The sequence below is a fragment of the Dendronephthya gigantea genome, unplaced genomic scaffold, assembly GCF_004324835.1.
Source record: "Dendronephthya gigantea isolate DGI-Jeju-01 unplaced genomic scaffold, DenGig_1.0 000005F, whole genome shotgun sequence".
In the NCBI taxonomy this organism is placed as follows: Eukaryota; Metazoa; Cnidaria; class Anthozoa; order Malacalcyonacea; family Nephtheidae; genus Dendronephthya; species Dendronephthya gigantea.
In genome coordinates, this window is record NW_021163015.1 from 3,304,246 (window position 1) to 3,315,973 (window position 11,728).

General features: G+C 38.8%; 4 protein-coding genes across 4 annotated transcripts; 1 reads left to right on the plus strand and 3 right to left on the minus strand.

The window, feature by feature from the left end:
• The first annotated feature begins 27 nt into the window (after positions 1 to 27).
• On the plus strand, positions 28 to 2,375 carry LOC114516243 (ribose-5-phosphate isomerase-like). The gene is made up of 11 exons (XM_028535665.1): positions 28 to 182; positions 627 to 687; positions 760 to 815; positions 930 to 989; positions 1,070 to 1,134; positions 1,214 to 1,282; positions 1,375 to 1,402; positions 1,473 to 1,583; positions 1,687 to 1,740; positions 1,823 to 1,868; positions 2,118 to 2,375. Exons 1-11 carry the CDS (start codon positions 42 to 44, stop codon positions 2,210 to 2,212), a joined length of 786 nt encoding a protein of 261 aa, XP_028391466.1. The 5' UTR covers positions 28 to 41; the 3' UTR covers positions 2,213 to 2,375.
• Positions 2,376 to 2,433: 58 nt separating this feature from the next.
• On the minus strand, positions 2,434 to 4,553 carry LOC114516242. Its single transcript, XM_028535664.1, has 2 exons — positions 3,126 to 4,553; positions 2,434 to 2,799 (listed from the first exon to the last, which is right to left on the minus strand). Exons 1-2 carry the CDS (start codon positions 4,326 to 4,328, stop codon positions 2,458 to 2,460), a joined length of 1,545 nt encoding a protein of 514 aa, XP_028391465.1. The 5' UTR covers positions 4,329 to 4,553; the 3' UTR covers positions 2,434 to 2,457.
• A 431-nt stretch (positions 4,554 to 4,984) lies between these two features.
• LOC114516065 (hemicentin-1-like) lies at positions 4,985 to 9,049 on the minus strand. The gene is made up of 4 exons (XM_028535428.1): positions 8,456 to 9,049; positions 7,223 to 7,361; positions 6,305 to 7,072; positions 4,985 to 5,992 (listed from the first exon to the last, which is right to left on the minus strand). The coding sequence occupies exons 1-4, from the start codon at positions 8,984 to 8,986 to the stop codon at positions 5,406 to 5,408; spliced, it is 2,025 nt and encodes a 674-aa protein (XP_028391229.1). The 5' UTR covers positions 8,987 to 9,049; the 3' UTR covers positions 4,985 to 5,405.
• Positions 9,050 to 9,938: 889 nt separating this feature from the next.
• LOC114515946 (BCL2/adenovirus E1B 19 kDa protein-interacting protein 3-like) lies at positions 9,939 to 11,528 on the minus strand. The gene is made up of 7 exons (XM_028535267.1): positions 11,325 to 11,528; positions 11,038 to 11,173; positions 10,818 to 10,914; positions 10,555 to 10,634; positions 10,396 to 10,464; positions 10,236 to 10,316; positions 9,939 to 10,128 (listed from the first exon to the last, which is right to left on the minus strand). Exons 1-7 carry the CDS (start codon positions 11,386 to 11,388, stop codon positions 10,083 to 10,085), a joined length of 573 nt encoding a protein of 190 aa, XP_028391068.1. The 5' UTR covers positions 11,389 to 11,528; the 3' UTR covers positions 9,939 to 10,082.
• Between the last annotated feature and the right edge of the window lie 200 nt (positions 11,529 to 11,728).

Consider the following 11,728-nt stretch of genomic DNA (forward strand, 5'->3'; position numbering starts at 1 on the left):
CAATATCAATGAGTAACATGAAGTAGCCTTAGGAGGAAATTATGCAGAACATTTGCAGAAGTTCCATGTTTTTAAAAGGGATTTATTTGAGACATTGTGATCTTGTCCAAAAAGTTCGTTTTTTCTCTATGGAGGCTGCAAAGAAGGCTGCTGGTTATACTGCTATTGATAGACATGTCAAGGTAATCTTTTTGTATGCAAATACAGCGAAATATGGTGATTCTTCAAGTGATATTTTGTGCAAGAATATTTGATCTAAAATCTCCAGACTCGCTGTCGCATGCTGGTAGTTATGTAACATTGATTGCTCTTGAAAATAGTTGCTGCTTCAGCCTTGTAAAAAGGTCTGTAACCTTTTTGCACTGTAAGAAAGACCGCAATCTTAAAGCCAACTTAATAATTAACCCAATGCCAATCTCGTGGGTTGTATTAACACCGATATCCTAGAAAAACAACGCCAATCTTACAGGAGAGAGTACAATAAGTATTTACAATGCCACATCAATTCATCACAAACTATGCGTGTATTCCTGCAGATATAATTCATTAATCCTGAAAGGTGCTGCAGTCTTTTCAGGGGTAATGTGTACATGTATCCTCAATCCATAAAACTGCAATACATTTAGGACAATCAAGTCATTGGTATTGGCAGTGGATCAACCATCGTCCCAGCTGTGCAGCGTTTAGGTACCTACCTTTTCAGTTTTGCAATGAGTTTTGTAGATAATTGCATGACTGTGGGTGATTTTTTCTCAACAGCAGAGAGAGTGAAGCAAGAAAATTTGCAGGTGAAATGTGTGCCAACCTCTTTTCAGGTAAGTTTACACTTGCTTTAGTTGCTTGGTTGATGAAAATAATTAAATAGAAAGGTAGAAAATAAGGGAATATAAGGAAAACTTGATATGAAAAATGGAGTTTAATTTCTTTAGGCAAATCAACTTATAGTGGAGAATGGTCTGTACCTTAGTGATTTGAGTAGAAATCCCAAGGTATGTCTACATGATCTTTACTTGCGTTCTGTTTTCTTGCCGAGGAATGCCAGGATTAACCGATTTATTTCATTTTGAAGCTTGATGTTGCATTTGATGGTGCTGACGAAGTGGATGAATCAATGAACCTGATCAAAGGTGGAGGGTAATAGCAATGGAATAGATCAAACCTGCTTTGTAGAAAAAAATAAGAAACAAAAGCATCAGACATTTTCTATTTCCAGGGGCTGTTTGACACAAGAAAAGATTGTCGCATCTTGTGCAGAAACCTTTGTTGTTGTTGCGGATGAAAGGTTTGATGTTTTGTTCAACTTTACCAAAAAATATACACTCTAATAATTAATAATTAATAACTAATATTGAATATTACTAATTGAATATTTAGGAAAGATTCAAAGCAATTTGGCCAACAGGTTAGTGTTGAGGCAGCACAAACCTAACATAATTTGAGGCAAATTTCATAAATTAAAGAATATTTTCTAGTGGAAACGTGGTGTTCCTGTTGAGGTCATTCCTATGGCTTACAGTCCAGTGATGCTAGCCATGAAGGGCCTGGGTTTGACTCCTGTTCTGCGAATGGCAAAGGAAAAGGCCGTAAGTTTAATGCCATGAATATTAGAATATCATCTTGGAAGTCATGTGAGGAATAAAAACTGGAGGAATGGATAATAAAATTTTGAATAACGTTTTTTATCAGGGTCCAATTGTGACAGATAACCGCAATTTTATAATTGATTTTCAGTTTGAAAAGGTAGGATACATTTGTATTGGTTCTAGTACTACAATGATTTTATCATGTTTGAAATCCTATCCACAATTTTCTGTTTTCCTAGGTGGAAAATTGGGAAGAACTAAACCAAATATTAATGATGATACCAGGTGAGACTGACGGACACGTTAAATCCTTGAAAGACAGAGATGAAGTTTTCTTCGTCTGTCAATTCTCTGCACTTCTCATTTCTCTGCCCCCTGGGAAACGGTCTCGTGTGAGAGTTACCATGCTTTACGCATGCGTTCCAGCCTGGATATTCATTGCTACCTGGCGTGAGGAATGGGTGAAATAAATAATGATCATTGTAATGACTGTTATAAATGAATATTCAACCGGTTTTTTGTGTCTTTCCAAAGGTGTTGTAGAGACTGGTCTTTTTATTAATATGGCAAGCGAGGTGATATTTGGTAAAGCAGACGGAACCACGTACACAAGAAAAAAAGATAACTGAAGTAAGAATTAATTGTCAAAACACTTTAGCAGAAGACATCGCGTGTAGCTAGGTTTTCCTGGTCAGGAAATTAATGGCAAATCAGTCCATGTTTCTGGGACAGAGATATTGATGTATGAAGTTAGCTAGGCAGTTATTTATTGATATGAAAAAGCGGACGCAAGAACTGACATCATTTGTACACAAGACATGCATTCGTAAGACAACAGTTTCAGAGATATTTGAGTCTGTTGTTAGGGAGTGATTTACGTTTTTGTGGAATTTTTCCGTTTGTTTGTTAAATAAATGGACAGTCCCACAGTTTTTGCGACTGCCGAGATCTTTCTTCCCGCTTCTGATTTGCCGCTGCGTTCGGAAACGGGCGACGTCGCACCGAAACTACGATCACGGTCGGAGTCTTCCGACGTTGGATCGTGTTTTGGAAGAACGATTCCTTTCCGATACGAGGATTTCTCCGAGTGCTGTTCGGCTCGTAACGCGAGAAAGCTTCGTAAAGTGTTAGGCGGATGGTCGAGAGATGCCTTCCATTCGAGATATGAATGATAGTTTGCGAAACCATTTCTGGATGATTCGTCATTGTCAAAAGCCTGGAAATATATGCGTAAATATGAGAAGCAGGCTTGAAAGAGTATGTAAGATCACAAACCTAGGGTATTTTACCCTGGTTAAGGGGTTGTAACAAAATAACTGCCTGAAATTTACAGAAAAACGTCTAGACGTTTTGATCGAAAAAGAGTCAAACTAGCTCTTCTGATAAGGACCCTTAGATTGAAAAGTATTTTATCCAATTTAAGTAATTGGTTAATTCGCATTTGTTAATTCGCCTTCTCTACTTAAAACAGCAAGATGAGCAAATAATATCAGACTTCTTGCTTGTTACTCTTCGCCTTATCACCTCACGTACGTGCCTCACCTGCTTGCACGAAAAGTAACCATTCACTGTCGGTACGTTGCGCTTAATTTCGCCGCCGTTCAGACTAGACACTTGACTACATGAAGTATTCGATGGGGTATCCCGGGGTAAACGTTGAATGTCAGGATTTTGTGTTTCGTCAAGTAAAAGACGCAGGAGGTGATCTTTCCTTTTTGAACCAGAATTCTCCTCTTTTTTTGATGCCTTTAAATCTTCCATCTGTTCATTTCCTGTGTGTTCCCTACTTCCCTCGACGGTTAAATCTCTTATTTCAAGATTTTCATCACCAATGGATATTTTACCATTCAGATCTGTGTTCTTTATGACTTTGCTTTTGTCTCGTTTGGCGGATTTCTGAGAAACCTTTTTCGAATTCTCATTTTGACTTTTTCGAGAAACCACACTATGAATTTTCCTGGATTTGAACAGTCTGTTTCCCAGCTTTTTTTCCCTCGATAGATTAGCCTTGTTCGGATGAAAGATCGTGTCATTTTGCCGATTAACTTTAAAATGTTCAGAATTCCTATTCTCTCCTCTACCAATGCCGTATCCTCGGGTTAATGGCGCTGAACGAACTCGCATCTTCCTGGAAACGTCCTGGTCGGGAACAGCCAGAAATTCTAGAAACGGATTGACCTTGATGTCGAGTGAAGCTCTTCCAACTTCAGACAAGATGCTCGCACACTCGTCAAAGCCCAATTCCAGCGCTTTCAGGTAAGCAGTCTGATCCAGTTTGTTTCTGTGGTCAACGCTCAATGAATATTTTTTCAAGACGCTCACCAATAACTTGACCATATTTACATTATTGTTCATTACTGCGTAAATTAATGGAGTATTCCCCTCCAAATCTTGAGTGGTTGGATCAATATCTTGTAGACACTTCTCGAGAAGTAGTCTGACCAAGTCGAGCTTGTTTGCTTTGCATGCCCAGTTTAACACATTTTGTCCATGTTTGTCTTGAAAATTCACGTCAGCCTTGTGTTGAATAAGAAGTTTAACCATGGCTGATCTTGTACGATGCTTCGCATCTTCGATCATAAAAGCACGCATTAAAGGACTCAGTTCCTCGTCATCCAAATAATCTAAATTTGTAAAGTCATTTAGGATCATTTTTGTCTGATAAAGCCTGCCATTGCTGATCGCCTCGGCTAGTCTTATACGCTGTGAGTCTGTCTTCTGCCTGGACTGTCTACCTGTCTCCATCTTTGGTCTCCAATAGCGACCAGATTCGGTTTGTCAGGACTTGGGGCAGTTAAATACAATTGTTTTTTCTTTCTTGTTGCCGTGGCTGACACGGTTTGAACCAAATTCAAAATGATAGCAGGCCAATATCGTATTATTCTTTTCTTAAAGTTACTGCATCGGTTGCTATGCGCGAGGCTAAATACACAACCAGACAGCCCAACGCAAACAAGCGATTGTTTGAAGTTTGATCTTCAAACAAAGATGATCGAAATTTGATACCTTGACACATTGTGTAATCTGAATTAGGTGAATGTCAGAAATATTAATATTAGGTGTTAAATATAAAACCGTGAAATATGTAAAAGATCCCTGTAAAATTATCAGTTTTCTTATAGATTATAACGAGAGCGTTTAAACAATGACCAGGTGATGATGATCCTCAAGATATAAAACCTAAAATTGGTTTCGTATAATTGTATGAATTATGAATTAATAGCATCGCATTTGCAAGTTGCAGCTAAGCATTATACTATCACAAAGCACAGTTAGTAGAAAGGGGGCCCCTTTCATTAACTGTTCGCAGAGAGCAAGTGAAAAAAGAGTTTTTTGTACAGACTTCAGAAATACAGAATCGTCTTGATCCAGTCCTACTAAATAGTAAATACTTACACAATATTTCTTTCTTTAAGATTTCTATATATTTTCATTTGATTGCAGCCATTATATTACATTGTCTTTTACGGCTGTACAACATCAAACAATATCATTATCCTAAGGTCTTTCGGAATCCTAGGACATGCATGCATGACTACCGTGGTTTTACCCCGTTGAAAGAAGTATACTTGCTTCGCTACTATTCCCGGGGCAATCATGTAATATATTTTTGTTCAATCTTAAAAACAAATGGCTATCAGAAACTGTGTATTTTATTACTTATTAATAAAGCTATGATTTTTATGTTTTTTGCCAAGAATAATGCATTAACCAAATACATAGAATGCTGTTAGTTCTATATCTATATAATAACTATATAAGGGCATATAATGTACTCATGAATATATCTTAGCAAAATAGTACAGTTCACTTCGAACACTGCTAAATTGAATCCTCCTTTGGTATTATAAGAAGATGACAAATTTCAGTACTCGTAACTCTCGTTGTGATCCCAATGGCATTTATCACCACACGATTTGTTTTGTCGATATTTGCCGTGGCATTGGCAGGAACGGAAAATCTCAGGTGGAAATTTTGTTGTGACATGTGTCTGCGGTATGAAACACGCGACGTCACGTCTCTTGCGTAGCCAAAGCTATCCTTCACATCGAATTCGTATCCCTCAGCGGAAGGATTTTCGATCACAAGGTTTAACTTCGACTCTCTTCCGACGGGTAGCGTGTATTTTTTGGCATAAATCACTCTTAAACGGAAAGGTTTAGCTTCGTCGAAAACTGGAGAGAGTCTTATAAACATGTGTCCAGTTTTTGTTCTCCCTACCAACTGCAGTTTGTAAGGACCTTTGTCAAGTCTAATCGTTGCAAAGAAACGGAATCCGCTGGAACCAACTGGGTGCATTTTAAACGCCCCGCCATTTGTGCCGTTCTTGTAGATAACGTTAAGATTCAGGGAGGTGTTATCAACATGCTGCATCTCGTAGATTGTTATCATGACCAGTGCGTCTTCACCTGAATGGGAACGGAAGAAATATGATGATTTAGAGACACTGCCTGAGCTAGGAGAGCGAGGAGGATTGCGATCGTGCGGAGACAGGATTTAGGAAGAGATGAAAGAGAAACGGTTGGTATGGGATATTTGGGAATGTAGGTGAGGAGAAGATGATGATGGTAATGGATTGGGGTGGTTATGAGATTGGGGTGGTGAAAGTTGAAGATGAGATGAACACTACGGAAAGGTGATATGGGATGATAGGCACTGCAGATAAGATGATATCAAGGTGTTATTGGACGGCAAACAGGTCATGTACGTGGTGAACCTACCTAACAATGGATGAACAACAGGGACATGACTTCGACTCGCCATCTTTGGATTATATTTGAAGTAATAATAGCTGAAATCAATATTTAGTTTACTGATGGTTCTCACAAGATACTCAATATCTCCGGCTGACGAAGGAACTTGTAGCGTCCAGTTTCCAGGGGTGGGATTCTCCAAGTTGAAGATTACGTTCAAATCCAGTCTGTTTGTCGCGTTCTGTTCCACTCCATCTGGGGAGATTAGGCGAACATTTGTGTTCATTTTGGACATGATAACAGTCAATACTAATGTCTTGATGGTATCATCAACAACGATGGTGTAAGATTTCGTCGATGCTTCGTTGACGGTATTTGAGTCCACTGTAGCCCCGCCTTGTAAATTCTGTTTGACGAATCCTGAAAGCTTTCTGATTTCTTTAGAGCTGTGTAACGGGAACATAAGTCCACCAGTTGCCTGAGCAACTGTTTTGAAACTCGACATCTTGGATTTATGTCCACCGCAGTCCCCACTCGTGAAGAAATAAACGGAGACGCCCAAGTCTATGGCTAGAGCGGTCACTGTATCAATATTCTCTCGTGTATCATCCTTAGCAAAGGCATCCGTGAAGACGTACATGGCAGAACCAGGCATTGGACTGTTGTACAGGGCCTGCAGGAGACCCTCAAACGCCATCTCAGGGCAATCTCCACCACCATCAACAGTGATGTTCCCAATAGAAGTTATTGCTTTAATTACATTGTTTTCATCATGGTAGACAACAGGCGCGACATCTTTAAAAAGACAGAGAAATATTTTAAAGAAAGAGGGACTGAATTGGAAACACTGAATAGACGGGAAAAACGTATTGAAATGTACTCTTCAACTTTCATTTCGCGTCATCCAAGTTGTATCAATAGTAACACTGATCGCTTAGTGTATACCTGGATCACTGAAAGTTGATAGAATGAAGTTGACAGGAAATTCGCGATCCTGCAGGACGATTTCCTTAGCAATGGCTTTGGCTGCCTCTATATCTTCTTTCATGCTTCCTGTTGAGTCAATCACAAACACCAAAGTGACCTAAACAAATGAGAAACAGCACGAAGATGAGAATGCATTTAAGATATGTTTCCTGCAAAATTTACTTCCGCACCTTTCGATGGAAATGTCAGCCCCGAGGATGCTGAGACTATAGACATAGTGTGATTAAAATGAAGGCATATATGAAGGTATGTATGTGTATGTTTGTTGGTGTTTTTGCAAGACTATATTCTCACCATCTGCCAACAATTATATATGATTCACAAACTTTCTCAGTTATATATATGCCCAATAGTCTCGTCTGTTTCTCTGCTGGAGATACCTTCGTAAATATGCGATTGAGTTCAAAAAGAGAAAAATTCCCACGTTCATTTAGACGAGCTGTGTTTTTGTGCAAGTTATGTTTAATTGAACAAACGCCAGGAGTGCTGACATTGTAGCCTGGGAGTTTATCAATGAAAAAAATTCGAAAATCGTTGCTCGTTTCCCGTCCTAAATGCTCCTACCTGTGTTTGTCTTGAATTTAGCAATTAAACAGCGTAAATATAGTAATTAGGGCACATCTATATATACTAGCAGGATTGTTGATATACAAAACAACCATAAGTATATAAATAGATTTTAACTTTGTGTGTTATATACAAGACTTCTTTTGGAGTTGATTTCGTGGTTCTTTGAAATTATTTAAAGGCATTTCATTGTTCGTTTTTGCCTTTTTCCTGGAGCTAGTTGAGCTGAAGTGAAATTCTAGCAAAACTGTTTAAAAGGAACTTTATCTCGCGATTTCCTGTTTCTTAATCGAGTTTATAACTTTGGCTGGACAGCCTGGACACTACCTATGGTAAAACTTAGTCTAATTGAACAAATTTTCTACTTTTCTTCCCATATAGGACAGAATTTTAGCGTGATGAACTGAGTTGTGACAAACCGGATTTTGATGATTGCTTTTTGTGAGCTCAGGTTAGAGTACTTTATTTTATCTAAGCATGAGCTTCCGATCCGTTCCGGAAACTTTTATTACAATTATTTAGGTTGTTTATGTCGTTTAAACGTTTTTAAACAATTAATACACAAGTTCTTTATGACGAACATTTAGAAAAACATCAACACACTTAAAGTTGGCATATAATTACCTCTCCCCTGAAGCTAATGAGTTCCTCAAAATGCTCTTTGCCGATCTGTCGTTCGATATCGTTCAGAAATGCTTTTGCGCCTTCCAACAACGCTATCGTATCTTCGTTGATGACTGTATTCGTTTGCTGCTGAAGATATTTTGATGTGATCCCGGTCATGTTATGAAATATCGCACGGCCTAAGATCTGTCTAAAGTTCTCGATGTTCCCCGACTCTGCAGTGCGCGCTAAGATTTTCATGAATTCTTTGGCTTCCTTTGGATTGAAGGTTCGGGATCCTCTTCCGGCCTGTGTGCTTGCAAGAGCTCGTTCGATCTCGTCAATCGCACGATGGAACTTGTTGTTTGCTTTGAGACCTCTGTCAGTCGCGAGCGAGTTGAAAGCTGACCTCACAATGTCCATAAAACGCGTGTCCAAATCCGACCTTCGATTCCGTCCTCGTCGTACAGACGTCTGAGAGAGCGTCGAAGATATTGCGATTACGTACAGAAAGCATATCACTATGCGAAAGCAAACGCTTTTTCCAATCATTTTCAACGGAGTTCTACGGGCCTTTGTATAAAAGTATCAACGATTTGCTACTTTTGATAACAGCGCGAGCTAGTTCACTTCGGAAGCAGGCATAAATTAGAATGATATGCGCTTCTCTAAGTGGCCCGTATTATATGAAGTAAACGTGAATTGTGAACAGTACGGTGCCGGCGATGAATGATAACACAATACACTGCGCGCATTTATTTTTCAGCCTGTAGATGAACTCACCCGCTGATAGTCAAAAGAACCGAACTTTATTTTGCAAAATATGTCGACAGGTGATCTTTGCAGGAGACGAATCCAGATGACGCTAAATGGTGCGTCTAAAGATGCTACGAGGAGTCATTTAGGACATTTACATGCATACGGAGACTTGTCTCGGCCGACTCGCCCCTTTTGGGTACTGAATTGTTAACTGAACAGACTGAACGCTCAACGCTGTTCTTTTTGCTTCGCCCGACAATTCTTTGCGCAAATTTTTGACCGCATGATTATGAAATGCAAAATCGCTTGATCTTATGCCAGTTGCGTGTACAACGGCGCAGATTATTCTTAATGTTTTTGAAAAACGATTTGAGAAAAATGGGCCGCTTCCTCCGCACATCATTAACATGTGCAGCGCAACCGAATAACCATGCTTTAATTTGAATGAATTCCCAACCCATAGATTTCATTTAATTAGATTTTTGCATTTGAAATTGAGCCAAATAGTTTGGTATGGGAAAAATGCGGATAATTCTCAAGGAGGCAATGTTTCCGGATTTTTCAGCTGTCGTAGAAAAAGAGGGGTTTTATCATCACCAGGCATAAAGAATGGTTAAAAACGAATTTGTCATCTTGAGCAAAATTAGTTGCTGAAAAAGAGGTGGTTTGAAAGACACCGATAATGCAAGCAAGGTCTATGTCTATGAACACAAAGAATTGAGAAACAAGGCAATCACTCTCCATATAAATTGCAAAATGCTGGTCATTCTTGTAATGTTTGAAAACATAAAAAACTACGTCGAAAACAACAACAAACTACAACAACACATGGTGAAAAAAATATCATCAACAGTTTAAATAAAAGTTTGTTTCTTCAGGTCTCTTCAGATTAAACTGCAACAGCACTAGTTGAGGATCGTCTTCCTATGTAGAAACTATGAAAGAAAGCAAACACAAGTCATTGCAAGTCGTCTGTGGATTTTAATTGTTGTTTTCTTCTAGTGCTGAACTTCATGAGGACAATTTTACTGGTGGCACCTACCCGATACCAAATGCAAGGATGTGAGTAACCAAGAGAGTTGGTACAACAATATAGAAATTTACTTGAAATGAGTCAGATTTTCTAAATGAAAAAGTAAAAGACACAAAGACATCAACTATTCATTGCTTCATGTTGAAAGTCAAGAGACACACTTGACTACCTTTCAACCATGGCTGACTTTTGGGTTTTTTCCACATGCTTTTGGGATGGATATGTAAGACGCCATTTTCTTTGAAGTGGAAAAAAAAGTTTGATTGAAAACATTTGTTACTGGTCCAAGTAAAAATATGAAGTACTAAAGAAGTAGTATTTGATTTACTTGGGAGGATGAGGTTCAACACGACTTGCCCAATTTTCAATCCAGTTTTGTTCATTGTTTAAGTTATTTGGTGGTGGCACCTGGTGAAAAAATGTTGGTCACATGAGTTTAATGTGTTGAAATATCAGCTCTCTGTTGAGTCTGTTCCATTGGAAAATCAGGCGTAATTTGTTCAGTCTGGATATTTGGTGAAAGTATAGTATGTGTATGGGTGAAAGTTTAATAATTGTCTAATCAGTTTAAAGCAATGCCTTGAATCTTACCCTTGTATCTGTCGTTCTAACGACTGTCTCAGGGCTGGTGTCTGACTCCGGCCTGGTCTCTGTTGGCGTTCTTTCATCTGTTGATGTCGACAGTAAACTAAACAAATTGTATACGAAGAACTGTTATTGACAAATCACAGACATAGTAGCAGCCAAACTGTAACACAATCTCGCTGCTATGAATAATTGCATTATTAACACTCAAAAATCCTCCAGCAACCTCTGTCTGTGTGCTTGTGTTCCTTGCGTTTTGTCGTCGGCTGCTTCTGCTAAAAGGTTCTCCATTTCACCGTTATGAATTGAGAATGGACGCTCATTGCCGTTCTTGAAAGACTCATCAAGCTTCACCCAAGATCCTAGGATATTATGTACGTATTTTAATAAAAGATTTAATAGCATAGTTGTTATTTCAAGCTAATCTACTGAGAAATCATTGAGAGATAATCTGTTGACAAATGAAACGCAATATTCCCAGTGAAACGCAGTTAAAAACGTATTTCAACACACCGTTTAGCGAATCGTTGCTCGAGTCAGAATGACCATTTTGGCTGCCAGCATCTTGTTCGGACATGATGTAGCCTTACACAGAGTGTTTTGTAGTTTTTTAACGCGTCAAGTTAGCAAAATTGTTGATTTTGTCTCAATTTTTTCTCTTTCGAACAAAATGCAACAAATTATCTTAGCGTTGTTATTGTTGTGATATGACGTCACGATCTCCTGGTCTAATGAAGCGCTGACCTGGGGCGAATCATCCACCTAATCCGATTATTGATGATCCTGATCCGACTGTCGTTGGTAATACATGGAATAATCCTTGATCCTTGAGATTAGGTTAGAATTATGGTTACATTTAGGATTAGCGTTAAACCTAATCGATCATAAACCCGATCTAAGACTTAATCCTAACCTGT

Bases quoted from the DNA above. Each gene is read 5' to 3' on its own strand.
- LOC114516243 (XM_028535665.1), top strand. From the start codon at position 42: ATGCAGAACATTTGCAGAAGTTCCATGTTTTTAAAAGGGATTTATTTG. The intron at 1,135-1,213 runs GTAATAGCAATG...TTCTATTTCCAG, and splicing joins AACCTGATCAAAGGTGGAGG to GGGCTGTTTGACACAAGAAA. The intron at 1,741-1,822 runs GTAGGATACATT...CTGTTTTCCTAG, and splicing joins TTGATTTTCAGTTTGAAAAG to GTGGAAAATTGGGAAGAACT.
- LOC114516242 (XM_028535664.1), bottom strand. From the start codon at position 4,328: ATGGAGACAGGTAGACAGTCCAGGCAGAAGACAGACTCACAGCGTATA. The intron at 2,800-3,125 runs GTGAGGCACGTA...ATATATTTCCAG, and splicing joins GTTACTTTTCGTGCAAGCAG to GCTTTTGACAATGACGAATC.
- LOC114516065 (XM_028535428.1), bottom strand. From the start codon at position 8,986: ATGATTGGAAAAAGCGTTTGCTTTCGCATAGTGATATGCTTTCTGTAC. The intron at 7,073-7,222 runs GTATACACTAAG...GTCTTTTTAAAG, and splicing joins ATCAACTTTCAGTGATCCAG to ATGTCGCGCCTGTTGTCTAC. The intron at 5,993-6,304 runs GTAGGTTCACCA...GTTCCCATTCAG, and splicing joins TGTTGTTCATCCATTGTTAG to GTGAAGACGCACTGGTCATG.
- LOC114515946 (XM_028535267.1), bottom strand. From the start codon at position 11,388: ATGTCCGAACAAGATGCTGGCAGCCAAAATGGTCATTCTGACTCGAGC. The intron at 10,915-11,037 runs GTTGCTGGAGGA...CAATTTGTTTAG, and splicing joins ACACAAGCACACAGACAGAG to TTTACTGTCGACATCAACAG. The intron at 10,129-10,235 runs GTAGGTGCCACC...TTTCTTTCATAG, and splicing joins ATCCTTGCATTTGGTATCGG to TTTCTACATAGGAAGACGAT.